Source organism: Toxorhynchites rutilus, chromosome 3 (genome assembly GCF_029784135.1).
Source record: "Toxorhynchites rutilus septentrionalis strain SRP chromosome 3, ASM2978413v1, whole genome shotgun sequence".
NCBI lineage: Eukaryota > Metazoa > Arthropoda > Insecta > Diptera > Culicidae > Toxorhynchites > Toxorhynchites rutilus.
Window position 1 is genome coordinate 302673799 of NC_073746.1, and position 19191 is coordinate 302692989.

Genomic DNA, 19191 nt, shown 5'->3' on the forward strand with positions numbered 1-19191 from the left:
TTTTTTAAAAAGACTATTTCTATTAACCTTTTGCGGTCGTATAAAATTTGGGCATGGGTTTCGTACTCGTCGGAATTATTTTACCTTGCAAATGCATTTATACATGCAAAATTATGAAATTTTTTCTTTTTTTTTGTGAACTATATATATATATATATATATATATATATATATATATATATATATATATATATATATATATATATATATATATATATATATATTTATATATATATATGTGTGTGTGTAATAACTAGTTCAATATCATTTGAATTAGTAGTTATTCAAATAATGATTTCTGTGTATCCGAAATGATCAGAATTTTCACTTCAGATGAGAAAAGATTTTGTCGCTTGAGGCACTTATGCGGGTAAACAATAGTTCTGATGTTAATGAACAATCTTTTCCATCACACCAAAGTGTTATAATGGCTAAGTTTTGCTGTTATGATTTTTGTCCCACATTCCTATGTATTCAACGCACTGTGTGTTGTTTTGTGTGGGTGACTACTTTGTTTGATACTGAGAACCGTTATCTATTACTCATAAGAGCACCGTATTGATTCGTGAACAGGTTCACTAGACATCAAACAAGCTTAGGAAAAGCATAAACTGATACTTGGTTGAGTAAAATATAAGATAAGCATGGTTTCTTGCTGTGGTGGCTGAGAGCAGATAAACGACCACAAAGAGTTAATTTATTGCTTCAACTTACCTCAACTAAATCCCAGCTAACATTTAAGGGGTCAAAATGTAGAGCACCGAAAAAGAATTTGAAACCTCGTCCAGTAATAAAAGCCTCAACTCCACTACCAGAAAATTACATCCGGTTGCGCATCATCGGCACTTGCGTTTGTTTTGATGCTTATTTTGACATTTGACGGATCACGGTGGGTACGATGTGATTCAAAACGTTCAGAATAATAAATACTAACATGTACAGTGTTTAAAAACATATTTAATCGTAGTTTTATAATAAAACTCTAGTGGTGCCTGGCTTACCTCAGTTCCCCTATATCAGGGGTTCTCAAAGTGGTCGTATCGATCCCTTGGGGTTGAAAAACCTCACATAAATAAAACCTGATTTTGGGGGTAGACGAGGTCTAATAATCGACGCCTGTTAATTAACAGAAGTTTCTATATGAAACTTTCGACATACTGTATAAGTTGTGTTATAAGAATCACTAATATTTTAGTGATAAGTATTATTGTTGTAATTTCTATTAAAAATTATTAATTAAACTTGATATTTATTGAATTTTATGTCTATTTATTGATAAAAAAATGATGTCAGGTTTACTAACTTAACTAACCATAAAGTTTTTGGAAAAAAAGCATTTTGTATGGATGAGATAAAGATACATTTTTTAATGAGATTTCGGTATAGGGATCGATGGTGTCACTTCATTCTGGAGAAGGGGTTTATTGTTCAAAATAGTTTGAGAATTCCACCATATCTTTGGAACGCCATAACCGATATTCACCAAACTTGACATACATATTCCTTATACACTGAAGAAGGGAGAGGTTGATTTCCGAACAAATCGATGTATAGTTTCCTCTTTTCATATAAATAAACACACGCCTCTATCAAAATTCGATCGTAATATAGTAAGCAATGATCTTGAGCAACTTGTTTCGATCGTAACAAGTAGAAAAAGTTACCAGAAGTGTTGAAAAAATGATGCAAGAATAGGTTTTGTCCGCTTGCATGTATGGAAACCGTCCAAAGTGAGTCGGAAGGAAGGCGGCGGTGGCGGCCGATAAGCGGGTGGCACTCGGACGTTGTGCGTATATGAGTCTCCACTTTATCGGACCGGTTAATAATTATTCATGGTTCGAAGTTGGTTACATTTCGCTCGAGCTCGAGTATTCCGCGAGTGTTTAGGGTTCTGCGGCCGGCCTCAGCGTCGCGTCACGCTTCACCTCCGCGCCGGCTGAAAGCCGTAATTTATTACAAATTGAATCTCGTGTAGTTACTATTAGGAGTATTACTTACGATCGTCGTGTACCGAGAGCGCGCGGTGCATTATCGAATGGGGGGGTGGCGCTGTCGTGATTCCCACTCTTCACACCTCGCGCTCGGGGTGCCAACCTTCGAAACGGTCGAAGACTGTGAGATGAATTCTAATGAAAACTAATTAAGCTGTCGATTGGTTCCAATTGCTTTTAATCGACGGCTAGCTCTAGGGTTGACACAAGGGCGGCCAGGGTGCTGATCGATGAAGGCGGCTGAATTAGCGGTAGACAGCGGTGCCGGCGGCTGTGGCGGCGGCGGCTACGGCTGCACCAACCAAACCAGCAAACACCCCTTTTTCAGCCAACTCAGCCAGAACAAATGACCCACTATTTGTTTGATGCTTTTCGCTCTTTGACGTCCCGATCGAAGGCGCGCTTCAATCAGATCTTCCAGAGCTCGATGGGCTCGATGCTGGCAACGTGTTATTAAAATCGTATCAATTTCAATAATAAATAATGATGATTACCAATACACACCAACAACAACAACAACAACAACAACAACGGCCAAGGAGACGAAATGGTATCATTCATCGAACTTCCCTGGCGAAATCCCCTGAAGCCCACTCACTGTCTCTCATTCCCGTCCTCTTGCTCCCGTACTCGCCATCTTCTTCGGCAGCCCGGAGTCAGAGGATGCAGATAATGATGATTAGTTTTTGCCTCCGCGCGTCTCCCAGACGCGGGCAATTTCGACTGCTTTTTTGCGGCTAAAGCGCATTAAGACCAGAGCGAGGAAAGAAATCAAAAGCATATCTTTGAAACAAATGTCGATAGATTAATCAATTTATGGTTGTGTTTTTTTTTCCTTATATATTTTATTCTCTCTCTCCCCGTTGCGCTTCCTTCCTTCGGCAATCCTGCTCCCTCCCCGGGGTTCGGGGTTGTTGACGGAGACTCCGATCTCCGCGCAAGGAGAAGAAAGTCATTTAATCAGTCCCGAGACGAGATTTTCCATCCCCTTCTTTTTTGCAGACGATTTCCTCCTTCGCTCCGGGATCCTCGAGGTCAGACGGGGTAAAGTTACGCAAAGGGGGGGGGGGGCGTTGTTGTGGCAGGGAAATTTCCAGAATGCGAATGAACCGCACAAGGCTCATATTTATAAATCATTTAAGATAAATCTTGAACGCACACTGACTGCGCCGAGGAGCCGCGCCCGCTGCCAATCCGACAAAATGGTCGATAATCACGGCGCGCAAATCACTCGGGCCCGGTTGTCGATGAATGATCGACTGGCTGCCCGATCAAAATGCTCACCACCCCGCAACACTCTAACGAGTATTTGAGTGGTAAATAATGACGCCCAGCTTCGATTATATTTCTCGAACCGTCCGAACCCTGGAAGGCACGAATGTCATTTGTCAAAAAAAAAAAAAAAAATCGAGTCAAACTTAAATTTGATGCCATCAATTTTTTTCCGTCGTTCAATTTATCGTTCATCTTCTTCCGTCAGCCGCTTCTCAAATGACTTTTCGATCAGCTATAATTACGATATCCGGTTTCGTCTCCCGCTGATGCCCACGTTCCCCTTCACACCACATTCGCAACAATGTCCCAAAGCCTCGTCGAGACGGATGGGAAAAAAAACATTAAAGAACCTCACCATAACAATTGGACCGCAAGAAGCAACAAATTCAAAACTAGGAGTTTTGAGCCGTACGCACCCCGTGCCCGTGCCTCTTCCACCACAACCCGGTCCGGACCAGGCTCACCACTTATTATGGGTTTGAAAAATTTAACTTTAAAAACACGCGTCCGAGATGTACACACATCTGCGCAGAGTTTACCAACCGTCGTCATCATCATCATCGTCATCATCATCAGGAACATGTGAGATGAAGCATAGCACACACTGGACGCGTCACCAGAGTGAAGTAGCCGAGCCGTCCGTCGTTTTCCGCAAACACATGTTGATCCAAACACACGTACGCAACGACGACGACGACATGCAGAGGCGCGCAAATTCCGACAAGTTTCGGACAAGTGGGAGTCAGCGCCGGGAACGCCGGGTCAGAGTTTCGGTATCCGGAACTTTAAATTTGAAACAAATTAACGACACGCAAAGTTGCGACGTTTCGTTGCAGTGTAAAACGGTTTTGTTCTGTTTCATAACTACGGTGGTGTGATTTTTATTTAGTTTTTTACTCCTCTGTAACTCTTGGTATCGGATCTCGTTAGTCTCTTTTTGTAGCAGCCATTGTTAGTTAAGGGTCTCATATTAGTAGAATTGGGCAGGTTCCATTGTGGCATAGTTTCGGTAGGTCGCGTTGAAAAGTCTCGGGACTGAAGACTGTGAACGTCGATTGCAACTTTATGAATCAAATTAGTTATGATCATCGAAGAAGTGATCTTGGTTTGTCCGCTTTTTGAATACTCTAGTTCAGCGCACCTGTGCCAAATCAGCAATTCAAATGTTTCAAAACATATAAATAAAATTGTCTTTTTCATGAGTGACAATAGTTTTAAATGACATTTTCACGGATTCCACATATCATTTAACCACATGATAATTTTTTGGTACGTATTCAGACCTTTTCTCTCTTTCTATTGTGAACATCATACTTGCACACCACTTGTAACAGATTTTTATACTTAAATCATGTGATTAATGCATCCCGATGACTTCAATTCTAATCATGGTTTGTCCGATTTACTTATGTTGATTGGTCCACATGATTACTATGGCAACCGCTTGGCGCGCTGCGGTTTGTTCGTTTTGTTTTGTTGTCCGTCGCGCGAAGCAGAAATAAAGTTTCTCTGTGTTGAGTTTTGTTCACCTTCAAAATGACCAAGAAAAGGCAATATTCTGAAGAAAGCCTAAAATATGAATGAATCAATATGATGACAGTAAACTCAACAAATGAGAAATGCAACATCTACTTGAAAGGTCGAACTTTTTCATTAAAAAAAAGGTAATTTCCAAAACCGGACAAACCCTGATTATAATTTTTCTTTGAGGAAAATCGTAAAAAAACATAAAACGCCTTATGGTATTATTAGCAACTAAAACTTGGGGCTTTTCAACGAACCCAATCTCGTCTTGATTACATGTGATTTCGAAAAAAAAAATTGAAAGTGATTTCCATTTACTAGTTGCGTGAAAACACCCAAAATCGGGCAAACCAACATCATTCACCTTATTCCTCTAAAGTGAAACATCCGAAAAAAATATCATTCGAAAATAAACAATTTTTTTCTCCAAAAATTATCTTTGCTACAAGTCCACAATTTCTAAATCAATTTTTTTTTACAAATTTCAGGATAAAAAAGAAACGGTTGTATAGATATTCATTCTGACTAACTCTCATTTTTCTTCTTTTTTTTTTTAATTAAACGTGTATCATCCTAATCTCACTGAACAGAACAATTTAAACTACTATTAATTTATTCATAGCATAGTATACAGCAGCATTATATTGAAGATTTTCAATATTTCTTCAATTTATAAGCTGGAAAAGGAACCTCTATTTGGTATTGTTATACCTTCCGTACAATTTGTATAGGACTAGTTGAAGTTGCCTGTCATCTGTCACGTGAGACAAGGCTGATTTCAATTTGAAACTAGATGTATTAATTACGAACCCGTAATGTATGGTTTTCACATGTGTGTGTGTGTGTGTGTGTGTGTAGAAGCGTGCTTCTTTTCTGCAGTGTCTATTTTGTGTGAATCAGATGGTCTAAAATAGGTAGGAGTGCTTACGAAGAAAGAAAAAGTACAAATTGAAGCATTCCACCATGAAAAAAAAAATGGATTTTACCAAGTTGCTCGACAAATTGATCGATCCCATCAACTCTCATGCAATTACTTGGAAAATTCCGATTCACGGATCGGTAAATCGAAACGCTCGAAATAATGCTGCTTCGAAGGCCGTAAACCGGGGGCAAATTGATTACGATTTTCAGAAAAACGTAAACACCCACTTATTTTGAAACCAGTCCTGGTTCTGAGGAAACCGTAAGGATTATGGAATGTTTTGTATAAAAGTTGATGGGTCTGGGCCTAGGGGCACGGACGGGATCTTGACACAAGACTGTAATTGTGTGTAGTAATTGCATTTGAATTCCTTGTTCAAATCTGTATTTTTGATACATCAAATAGAAGCCCTGAGAAATATGAATGAATATACCCTTTCGAGCTTCCAAATCAGCAGCCCGTTAAATTCATTAATTGCATTTTTTACATAACCAAACAACATGCTCGATATAATAACATCCTGGACCACAATTACATAAGTTGCTAGTACCAAGACCTACACGATAAAACGTGATTGAACACGATTTGGTTGGACAACAACCTGAACTTCAGTCTAATAAAATCTCTATCAACGTTTCACCTTTTGGGCCAGGCTCTCGTCGAATCTTTGGTGAGAATAGAGTGAAACCATCCAATATCATCTTCAAGATCGTTCCTAGATCATTCCTCCATTAATTCTGCCAACTGAATAATGCCTACTATCGACCAAACGAGAATAATTCATAATACGCATCTAATCACATTGTGAACTAACGCCGAATTGTAGACAAAAAGATTGATGGTTGCGTTGTGGGGGAAAACGAGTGGCTAGAAAAATCAAAATAACATACCCATGTTAATGGTCAAATTGTTAACTTTTTTACTATGTTCACTGTTCATGTCTTAAGCAAAAAAAAAAATGCTGGATAAATTTACTGTCTAATGGTATACAACAAAACATATGTAGCAATTACGATTTGAGGTAATATGCGTTTGAAAACTCTTAATGAATCGTTACATTTTTCATAGAATTACTCCCCTATAGAGAAATGAAAGATATAGTCCTATGTGAAAAATTGCTTTAAACGTAAGTTTAGAAATTTTTCAGCGGAAAATGTCAATACATGGCTTTGGGGTGAAATTGATCAATATATATTTTTCATAATTTTCTAGGGTAATTCACGAAAAATGTATAGGAGTTCACTGATTTAGTTACCTATGGTCATTCAAACAATAACAAAAGGGTTTAAATATACAAAATCTGATTTAATGCACTTAAAGGTATAATCGTGCCTTTCTCGTTCGATATGTCACATGATGTGATTTGTTTCTAGTCATACAGTGGTCACTTCCCTTAGAAACCTAATCCATAACATATCCGGGTTACATCAATGAGGTCATATATACTTGAATTCGTTACAAATAAGCTAACTTTGAAAAATCATGAAGTTTGATGCCCCAAAACCCATCATGTTTTGTGTAGTTTTCGGTTCCAGAATCTATGGACCCTGGACTTGCTCCCACCATCTCTCTGGAACCCGAGGACCGATTCCGATAAAACTTTAAAGGGTTCCTTCAAATGAAAAGTGTCGTATCCAGTTCGGTTCAGCCGTTTCCGAGAAAGAGCCGTTGGTTTTCTGGTTAAGAATAAAAAAGTTGTCTTTCATGGTGCTTTCTGTGAAAATGATTTCGCTCATTTGTAACTGTAACTGTAATTACTTTTATAAATCGTAAAGAATCAGCTGGGTGTGAACTAATATATTTAGCGTCTGGTAATATCGTTCTGATGTGAGTATGTTTGTTTACCATGCTAAAAAAATTGCAACTTCGAAGTTGAACGTTTCACTAGAAGTAATTTGGCGAGTGTTGATCCAAAGACTCACATCTATGAGATGGTTCAATTTATACGATTGAGTTTCACTAAAAAACTAATATAAGCTGACGTCGAAATATTATGGACTTACGAAAGCTCTTCATTATGATTCATAGTCTTCGAAAATTCTGCAAGTCGAGAAGCAGTTCTGGTGCTTTAAACTATTTTAGGTTATCTTTAGGTTTTAGGTGACAAAACAAGTTCTTCCTCGATGATCCCGATAGACTCAACGGATTGTGGTCCGACTTACGGAACGGGAAGCGATATTTCTCCACTCGGAACTTTAGTAACTGAGCTTACATGATATGGGTCGGGTTTTATACGGACGGAAAGCTCAAAAGAACTTTCCAGTTCTTCAATCTGAATAGCAAGGACTATATCTAAGTTCTGGGAGCCCGTGTTCTACGTTTTTCGGGAGAATATCGTCGGGAAATAATCCATACAAGCAAAGAAAACAAACAGTAGGTTTGGGATCCGGATAATACATTTGTTGGTTCTCCGGACTTGAATCCAGGAGGAAACCAATGAGCGATCTTTCGATGGATTTACGCCGAACTTAAATGGTTTTAAACTTAAATTGTTTTAAAAAAACTTAAATGGTTTTAGAAAAATACTACTCCTTCCGAACTTAAATGGTTTTTAAAGATCACTACTTGGAGTACTAAACTGGTATACTGTACATTGACTTAATATTTTCATAAAATGCGTTACTATGGAAGTTTTAGGGGTGGTGGTTTTATATCTGTTGTGTATGTGTGTTAGGTTGGAGAAAAATAAATCCATTATTTTTACGTAAACTTTGAGACATTTTAGACACTGAGGCTAGAATAGCTCAACTATATTCAAAATGAACCGTTTTGAAAAAAACATGGGACAACAATTTTCTAATTTGAAAATTTCTCTTGAAGTCAATTTTTCACCAAAGAAATCATTCCCACATTACTGCCCAGAATCACTTGGTGTCTGGTCCGATTAATAAGATGGGTGCACAAGAACTTTCCCACCTGACGGTTAAATTGTGTGCAGGACAGGAATCGACGAAAACTAAATTGTCCAGCATCTGGTCCATAAATACTATCCACATTTTCAGCCGCCTGGCTCACGTTTTCGTCTTCATCGAAGGTAAAACTAAAAAATATGACTTTTTCATTTACTGGTGACAGCAATCAAATCTGAATAGTCCCTGGACAACAATGTCTTCGTAAGACCAATAGGTCCTGCCTAATAAGTCTACAACGGTCCTCGTAGGCGGGGCTGACCTAATGGATCATCCCAAGTAATGGATTTTCACGAAAGAAAATGCAACGAATACTTTAATCAAAATTGAATCAATTCAATGGAAACCATTCCGGTAGTATGAGGACTAAACGACTTAATAATGTTCTAGTATCGAGCGAACCAATACGCCACAAATACCAAAAGTATAGAGGGCTTGTACATCTCCAACTGCTTAGTGGTTCAAAAAAAAAGATCAAGTTACTTGGACGTTTTCACAGTGATGTAAGAGATGTGATCACGATTGGTTTGCTCAAAGTCTAATATGACATCGAGATCTTTGACAGTATCGATGCGATTCAAATTCTCATCTTACAGCTTATACCCAAGGATTATCAATGATCGTTCACGTGAGAACTGATTGATCGAGCACTTATGTCCAGCAAGAATATTGGCATCTACAATGGAATTTATAGATTCATTCGTATAAATTCTAAAGTCGTCAGAAAAATGTATAGTCCACGATGAATCCCTTGTGGAATACCAGATGTAATTTGAAAAGAACTAGATATCGTGTTTCCACTTTTAACTTACAAAAAACGGAAGGGACCAAGACGCTGAAGCTCATGATATGATTGATTTTGGTAAACGCTGCAAAGAATTCAGTGGACACGACATCAATTGGCTGTCGCAATTCAAGCGAACGAGCAATAAATGTTGTACACAGGACAAGATGTAATTGACCGTTTAGAGGCGAATGAACTGCAAAGTTCGAAGCTTCTTGAAAACGAAGAATGGAATGGAATTGATCGTTTAGGTCAGTGGTGGCCAGGTATGGACATGGTGTGGGCCGCATTACTAGTTTCATTTTAGCCGCGGGCCGCAATGATGTTTCTCTCACTACTTTTCATAATTAAATTTAAAATATACGTTTTCAACTGGTACTTTTTTGACTCACTTTTTATTTTAAATAAGAAAGCATTCAGTTTTATACCGGTAAGATTCATAACTCGAGAACACAATTAGATAAAAACCCAGAACTTTTATTGAAGGTTTAAAAGTATCCAGAATTAACATTTTTGGAAAAATTATTCGACCATCTCGTCTTCAAGCAGAGTCGAAAACGCTAAGGCCAATCGTCAATTACTGCAGCTTTTCTTTAGAATTCTTCAACGAATGATAACTCCAATGAGAACATCCACAGGTAGGCTCCTTCAACCTGGCCCAGAGTAAATATTCCGATGGAATGGAAAATGCATAATCATTTGCGGAAAAGAAGTCTAGTAATTTTGATGCTAGTCTCGCTACGGAACACGGATCGTTCATTGATAGAAAACGGTTTGAGCAGCTCGTAAATCTGTTTTGTCGTTTCCTCGCACTTAAATAACGTGACAGTTGCCATACGCTTCTCGTACAGACTGAACTTTATCGTTGCTTGGGAACCGAACAAGTGCTGATGGGACCACGAAACTTGGTGAGAGTGTAGGAGTTTTAAAAAACTTGTTTTATAAAAGTGTCTTATGTGTTTGTCTCTTCTTTTCTTTTCTTTTCTTTTTTTTTTCAAAGGCATTTCATTTTGATTCTCAGAATAAAGGTCATAAAAAAACTTGAAAGCCCAGAAATCATATTTTCCCGGGCATTCATTTTGAACCGTCATGGAATTATTTAATTGAAAATTATAATTAAAAATTCAACAACTGAAATACATCCAGAACTCCGTTGACAATAATCCCGTTGCACCCAATCGTGGCATTCAGTCGAAATCTTGGTAGTAGTCCCAGTTCTTGTTCTGTAATGACCAAACCTATAAAACTGCTTCTCCTAAGTTTACGACCACTGATTTGACAACCTTGAAAAAGGTCCAATGTTAATGAAATTTGTCAAGTGGGTTTTGGTGACATTAAAATCAATGTCTACTAAAAAAATTTACATTTTTTACGATCCAAAAGATCAGAAAAATCAAAAAGAAATATCGATTTTCGCGACTTTTTTGGAGTAGAAGAACTAGATCCGAAAAATCGGAAATCGCAGAGTAAAAGATCGATCTTTTAAATACCGATCCAAGATCGCCCAATCCTATTCACTATCACTAATTTTACATCTTCGAAAGCTCTCCAAATGTTGACATTATGTTAATTAAATTTGTCAGGTGGTGAGAAAATCGATGTACACTGAAAAAAATGAAACTCTAAGATCGAAAAATTCGGAAGAAAAAGATCAATCTCCACGATTTTTTCGGGTACAATGAATCGATTTAAAAAATCGGAGATCGAGATGGAAAAGATCGATCTTCTGAAAATCGAACCAAGATCGCCCAATCCTAATGTACATAATCGGAACTGAATGGGGTAGAGAAAATAGGGGAATTCTTTCATGTGCTTTGAAGGACCAAAATCTGCGAGAAAAATCAGCATTAATCGATCGCTTGAGAAATTCTCAATGTCAGAAAATGGGTAGAATGAAATTTTTCCATGTGTTGAAAGAATGTGAACTTGAGTTTATCTTGGAGTGAAAAAAAAGAAAAACGAAAAGATGCTTCGATATTTTGGAAGAATTGGAAGAATTTTCAACTGTACGCTTAATTTCGCTAATATGATTTTTTTTTCAAAATCAGGCTGCGGGCCGCATGAACTACGTTGGAGGGCTGCAGGTTGGCCACCACTGGTTTAGGTAGAGAAACGTGTTTTTCCTCGGTGAAATAGTTCTTGCAAGCATGCGAAAAAAAATCTAATACGATGGTCTCAAAGACATTACCAGCAGGCACGCGATTTTTTTTTAATCCGTCACATTCTTCCTGTTGCCTTTTTTTTTGTGGACGGGGATGACGGAATACTTTTTCCACATATTCAGATAAATTCAAGACATGATTGAGTGGCTAAAGCAAATGGTTAGCGATAAAGAGAGACTAAAAGTAGAGCACATCTTTAGTACGATTTATAAAATACTGTCAGATCCAGCATTCGTAGATTTTTTTTCAGCTTCCCGAAAGCATCTTGTTCGATTTTGCCGTCTATCACAGGATTTCACTCATTCATTGAGCTTCTCGTTCACGGAAACACCTCCCGAATTGTTCCTGAAACCACTCACAAATACGAACTCTAGTATCTGATTCGGATTAATTATTCAGAAGACCAAATTCATTCCGTTGATTATCAACGTATTTCCAGAATTCTCTCTGAATAGCGTTCTCTCCATAAATCGTTGAGGTACATTTGAAGATTTTCTTTTTCCTTTTCAATGTTCCTGAATGTGAGGATATTTCAAAAATACAAAATTGATGCATAAAATTAAATAATGAAATATCTATTATGATTGCACGATAACTGATAGAATGCCCATTTCATTACCATGTATCGCACTGTATTTTTTTACAGTGGGATAAGCATTATAACATTCAAGATCGGGTCTTAGTGCGCTAGTATGAAACACGCGTCAACAGATCCACTTCCTGATAAGTTTTCCAAATATCATTGGTTCACGACTAACATCTAAATCTAAACATTGATTTCGCACATTTACACTGAATGTTTGAAATGATATTGTTGCGACCTGAAGACAAATATTGATTGTGAGACGAGCTGATGAAACATGTTCCTTGACAGGGTTGCCACATCTAGTTCTGTAAAATTCAGTGAAAAAAATCTGTATATCGATATTTTAGCAAAAAAAAATCTGTATCAAAAAACTAACGGAAAAAAATGAAACGAAAGGTTTATTTTCTTGAATTTATTTTTCTTATTTATGGTTCGTTAAGGTCGTATCAATACAACAACATAAATAAAAAAAAAAGGTTTTCCCATAATAAATTGTGTGACGTCCATACATGTTTTTATTGAACTTTGTCTTCATTTTTCGTCAATTTCATCCTTGACGCTCTCTCTTGAGCCAATTGAAGAGCGAGAATATTTATTGTGGAAGTATCAAAAAGTGTCCCACAAACGACGTTAGCCGGAGTGGAATTTTATTTGGCTCAACATTTTTATAATTCAAGGTATCTTCATGACTCAACGAAAAAAAAACTTATCAGTAAGTAGGTAGACAAAAAAAATGCACTGTAATTAATGTTAAAATTTGAATTTGAAAAAATCTTTAAATTCTGTATCTTTGCTGAAAATCTGTAATTCTGCATATACAGATTCTGTATCTGAAATTTGGCGAAAAATCTGTAAAACACAGAATATTCTGTATATGTGGCAATCCGGACCCTTGACTATTTTTGACATCGTTTCGAATCAAATGCTTTTATTTGCTCATTTCACCCTTCAACACACGAAATAGCTTTTTTTCTGCTGAAGAGGGAAAGTTTTCTGCCAACGCTAGTTTGAGTATACTTAGTGCGTTTATTTCATCTGTCAACCATCGTACCTTAATTAAGTGAGTATCATTATACCTTTTAGAAAGCTAACAGCTAAAATGCAGCACAGCAAAAACGTTATTTTTAAAATAAAGGCTGGAAAGCTCACAAGTGTGGTTTCACAAAGAAAAGAATCGTGTGATTTATCTAAAAAAAATATTAGTCTGCAACAACCTAATGTACCAGTGAGAGATGTGCTGGCTATGCTAGCCATGTCTCAAATTGTTTTCCTTAATGTCATCGATCTTCGTGTGTCAATATTTTCTCAATCTCTTTATATCGACTACCCTTCATAGAGAAAATATGTCACCCTATCAACCTCGATTCGTTCGTGGAAAATCGTTTTCCATCCTGTACCCGGAGCATAGGGTAAATATATAACAGAAATACAATCATAATTTGGGTTTTTTTCTCATGAAAACCTGTGTTGCTAAGCTGATGAAAATGAACGAATTATGAAAAAGTAATATGTAGTAAGATGCAAGTACAATTTTTCATAACTATGTAATATAATTTCATATCTTTGGGAATGTCATTGTGGAATGGTTAAGAAGATTTGAATAGCCGAAAAAGAATAATGAGAAATGCATTGGGAACCTGAAGGGGATGTTATTCATGAATTATAAGTATAACAATTCTGTGTTACAAATCCCATTATTTGGAAATTGTCTCTGCCATCAACACTATTCTGAGGTATCCCGCAAAAAATCAACAAACAGCGAAGTCTATTGCCTAATATCTACATTCTTACAGACTAGGTGATAACAAGAGAATAATCTGCAATATTTTTAGAACTCCCAAAAAGCCCTCATAGTTGCTATTTTTGCAACCACCTAAAATACAACGCCACTAATTAATTTTGGGGGGTCCGTAAACCAAAAATAAGTCGGACAATGCAGACAGTCTTGTTCGGGCATTATTTTTAGCTCGGACTCATGGGTATGAGGACACGAGATTTCGTAAGGTGGCGAACACGTTTCAAATACAAGATACCAGTTTGGGTTGTTATTTTTGTGATGCCGTATCTTTGGAGATATTTTTTCATACAATATCGTATGGAAATCGACTGGCTTAGAATTTTTTGCTACTCATCTATGTTTATTGATCGTTAAAAAAAATAAAAATAAGTGGTTGGAACAAAATATTCTTCTGCTCCACTTTGGCATTATGAAAAATCGATTTTCCTACATAGAAACGGGCAAATATAAAATTCAACAGAAAACTAATGTTACTAAAAACTGAAGCTAGTGTAGATGCATTTATCGCAACAACAAAAAAAAGATTTCAAACGCCTTTAAGTTAATACGCATAACAATCATTCAACAAATGAAAACAAGTTTTTGTCGTTTTTTGAACATTTTTTAAGACGGCATTCTCGTGTTTGGAGCTCTTCACATATTAAACGGAATTAAAAAGATCGTTGCATATAAATATTCCTCTTCTATAATGACATATGTCATTCGATTATCTTCAAAAAATGTACCGTAAACATGAACATGAATGGTTTTCCCTCGAGAAGAAATTTTTAACGAACACTTTTGTTATTAAAATTCAATTATTATTGGAGTTCCTCTTAAATAGTTTATCTTTTATTATTTACTTATCTGCGAAAAATTCTTTTCATTTACAGTATTGTTCATTGCGGTAGTAACGAGAATACTTGAGGTGACCTTCTTGGTGATATGAAAAAAGTCAAATAAACATGTTTAACTTGCGGTTTGATTTATAAATGAATTTCTTGATTGTCAGACAACTGATTAACACTAAACCTACTGATGTTTCATGTATACCTATTCCTACCACAGTGGGTGACCCTTTAGTGGACAATGACTCGATTGATATAGTTTTGTTGAGAAACGTGGCATACCATTTTTGACCTATATATTTCGACATTTTGAGATAACAATTGTTAGCGAAATAATGAAATTACAATTTTTGACACGCAAAACAGCACTGTAGCTTGGAACGGTTACTGTGAGCTCGCTTGGATAGTCAGCAATACAATTATTTCTAATCATTCACTATTCATTCACAAATACAACAAAATATATAAAACAATAGCAAAAATGTGTAATGCAATGGTTTTGTATCACAACTACACATACAAATCTTTCTGATATCATATGAATGTTGGCACGGGTTTAATGACCCGTTGCGGTAGCTAGGGCAGATTACATATTTTTCTCAGTAAAAAAAATAACAAGAGAGGAGTAAACACTGAAAAATACATTCGATGTATGTTTTAAGAAAACTAGTGTAGGCCACTGGGATTGTGACAATGGAATTTGCAAAAAAAAATTACAAAACGTTTAAAATGGGTCATTTGACCTCTCGTGGTAGGTTTAGTGTTAAATTACAATAGAATAAAAAATGAAATGCAAGTGTTATGGGGCAAACAACCGGAATCGTGAAGAACTTCGACCGATTATACAAAAAATAACCATATACAGTACATTTTATGACAAAACACTCAAAACAAATTTTGACATTATATATTCAACTTTTCATGAAAATTACAACGACTCAAACAGTCTAAAAATCGCGACATCGTAGCAACCGTAGGAACGATTGACTGTCGCGCGAAATGCCGTCGCTATTTGCGCGCACGGCGGGCAAACAAACAGGGTGAATCGAATCGAACCAGCTTCCTCGGGCTTCTGCGATGAAATTTCGCATTGCATACACCGAAAAGCAACAAACCAACAAATCGCCTTACCAAAGGCGACTTCGATGGCTTTTCACAGCACACAAAAAACTAATTCGTTAATTTTGCTTGCAATTGGTGACCAATTTTGCGCTCCAAGAACCACAAACACTTCTCCACGGCGATGGAAGTAATGGCACGAGCCTACCAACGACCGCCTGCCAGCCCAATCCCTCCAGCTGAACCAGCAGGCGGCCTTCGGACCGGACTAAGAATGTTGAAAAATTCACCAGCATCATTCTGAGGCGGCAGCATAAATAGTCGAAGTAACACAAATAGGGTCGCTTTTACAACTCTTCCTAAGCATCATCATCAACACCACCAACACCATCGCCGCCACCATCATCATCACCATCTTCAACCCCTTGCTCTTGTTCCCGCCAATGCCACGGCTGCTGCTGCTGGGCAGCTTCATCGAGCAAAGAACGGCACACTTCTTCTTAATTATCAAGCCTGTCTCACTCCCGAAAGTATACCGTTTTGAGGGTCAGGGTCAAGCGGATCGTTCGTGGCGCGACGATGGTGACGGGTGGCACGGGTGACACTTCCGGGATTTGCCGTGTTACGGTGTTGACACCTACCTGTGCTAGATACTGCGCTAGGAAGTAGAGCTGCTTGTTCTGGAACATCCAATCCATGGACTGTACGGTGGGGAGGTCCATATCACCACCTCCCGTGCTCTGGGGTGCGGTTGGCTGCATTCGGTGGTGGTTCGATCCCGGTGACGGCGACGGTGGTCTTCCACCGCCAGCCTCTGGCAGCCGGCCGCCAGCAGTGGACGCCGCGATCGTTGCCAAGGTGGGCACTGCCGTTACGTTCGTCAAGGAGGAGGCCGTGATCGGGCTGTCCGCTTCGCGCTTTTTCTATTCTGCTTTTTCTGCGTTTCTTTGTTTTCACAATCGAACCCTTCGTGGCTTTGATCGCGACTTGCTATGCACTATGCACTTTCTGCCAATCGATAAACGTTTGCTGTGTGTTCTCTTCTTCTCTGCTGTCGGACCGATGGATCGGTCATTCACTGATAGCGATCACCAACATCTTCTTCCTGCGCCTTCGAAACTGCACCGTTCCGTTCATTTGACGTTTTGTTTTTTTTCTCTCTTCTAACTCTCTTCAACCCACTTCCTGCCCTTCTTCTGCGGGTCGATAAATTGGACTTTTATTGCATTTCGAGAGGCTGTCATAAAATTGCACTTTTGTGGGGTGGGTTTTGTTTTGTTTTTATTTTTATTTTTGTCGATTACTTTACGACTCTCCGCTGATTGGGGTCATTAAATCACTTCCACCGCTTGGTTTCGCACACTTTGCGTCAGGTCTCTCGAGAGCAGCAGGAATTCAGAGAAAAAAAGCCGTGAAAATCCTATCGAATTTCAACAATCAAACTCTCGTCGAAGGTCAGAAATTAAATTCACATTAGCTTGGTAAACAGTGGACGCAGGAAAACACACACACAACGCACATACACACGCACACGCAGGGAAGATTTCCCCGTCAGGCCGAATTTTTCCGCACTCGGGCTGGTTTCGCTTCTTCAGACAAAGTTTCCCACGCAGCAGAAATCTATTTTTGAGTTTTCGTCACATATCTTTTTTTCCGCTTCTGAACCAACTTTGAAAAAGGGGATAACCAGAATCGCGGTGCTGTCTTAATTAATTTTCATTAAAAACCGAACCGACCGAACGGTAGTAACCGATTGAGATATTTTCGTCAACGGCTAAGGCGCGAGGGAATAACAACCGAAAAAAAAATCACACGCACCGTCACGCTTCATTTGTCGCCACAGCTGTCACTTCGGAACACACTTGATCACCGATCGAAGGCAAGCCGGGTCTTGGTGGGGGGGCGTCGAATCGGTTATTTCGTCGTCTTATTATTGTCAAAAAAAAAAAACTTCTTCGATCTTCGTTGTTCGATTATACGCACACCCTCCCGGGCGCTATCATACGCGAAAACAAAACAGTAAAACATTCATAATTTATTTTTTTTCCTTTAAAAATTTTTCCCAGCAAAAAAAAATGAACTTTCTTCTGCGCCAATACGTCACTTCCCGAGGCGGCAACAACACACACCAAACGTGGAAAACATCTTGCAGCCGTGCAATTATAAAACCAAACAACCAATTACGGATTCCGCAATTCGCGTCATTAATCGGCGGGTGCCCCCAAAAAATCGACCCTCGCGCGATTGGGCACACACTGGGGCTGCTGCTGCTGCTGCTGCTCCTTATTGGGCCTTCTTACCAATTGAGAGTTGGTTGGGTTTTTCAGCGAACCCCGCACAAATCGCCTATCAAACCCCTATCAAAAAACGATGTTTTCTGGTATAATACCAGCAGTTGACTAATCCAATTCAATCATATTACACTGTTGGCGAGCGAGCGGTTGGCTCTGTGTGTTTTTGCTCGCTTCTTGCTGATTCTGCTGTTGCTGCTGCTGCTGCCATTCGATGGTGCGAACCAAAACAACTCACCACTACCAGCGGAATGTGCGCTCCTCTCAGGAGGCGCTCGCTGAGTTGCCATCCCATCTGCGGCACTCGCGCTCGTGCTCTCACTCTCTCACTGCCCGGTGTGCAAGTGTGTGCGACGGTGTTTGGTGCATTTCCACACTCTCATTGATGAGTGCAGCAGCAAGCGGTTCTCGGTACGGTAGTACGAAAAACGCTATACTATCGCACTCTTTCGGATTGGGATTGGTTGGGTCCATGGATGTGAGTGAGCGAGCCGAGAGTGGGCGAGTGACGGTTTATTTACCTTTTTCGGTGCACCTTCTTCATTTCGCCTCCTTCCGTCAGTGAGAAAGGTCGTGGCGAGTGGCAGTGGGTGAATGCCTGGATGCGTGCATGGGGCGGTGACTTTCGTCCGGTTGCTTCCGCAGATGGACCGACTCTGGAAATGATAGGAGTTAATCAACCAGAACGTACGAAGTTTTTTTTGTAAATCTTCGTAGTAAAGTTTTGGTTTGGCAGAATTTGGTTGCACAAATTTCGATATTTTTATGAAAAAAAAAACACAAAATCTTTAAAAATATATTATAGCTGTATTTTTTATTTAGCTTTATGGAAAAACACAAATACATTTTTTTCTCCTTTTCTGATGAGCTTTCGAACTTTTCGCTGAATACTTTCCATCATTTTATGCTCATGTAACATTGGCAAGCGTATCTGCCATCTTTTTCCACCAATATAAGATGGTGTTTTTTCAATTTACGCTTGACAAGTCCAAGAAAATCTGGACAATTTCAGTTAATATTCAGTTTATACCGTCCTACGTCATCCCGACTGGAATAGCAACTG

The 19191-nt window shown here is 38.6% G+C and overlaps 1 protein-coding gene across 3 annotated transcripts in view; it reads right to left on the reverse strand.

Moving 5' to 3' along the window:
• The window catches only part of LOC129775354 (homeobox protein cut), a 372272-nt gene extending 353993 nt beyond the window's left edge, over nucleotides 1–18279 (reverse strand). For 2 of the 3 annotated variants that reach the window (XM_055780021.1, XM_055780018.1), the window contains exon 1: nucleotides 16479–18278. In XM_055780021.1, coding sequence (XP_055635996.1) covers nucleotides 16479–16598 — 120 coding nt within the window. In that variant the 5' untranslated portion in view covers nucleotides 16599–18278. Of the gene's footprint in view, nucleotides 1–16478 lie in introns of all 3 variants that reach the window. The other variant, XM_055780016.1, reaches the window with a different exon arrangement.
• Nucleotides 18280–19191: the final 912 nt, after the last annotated feature.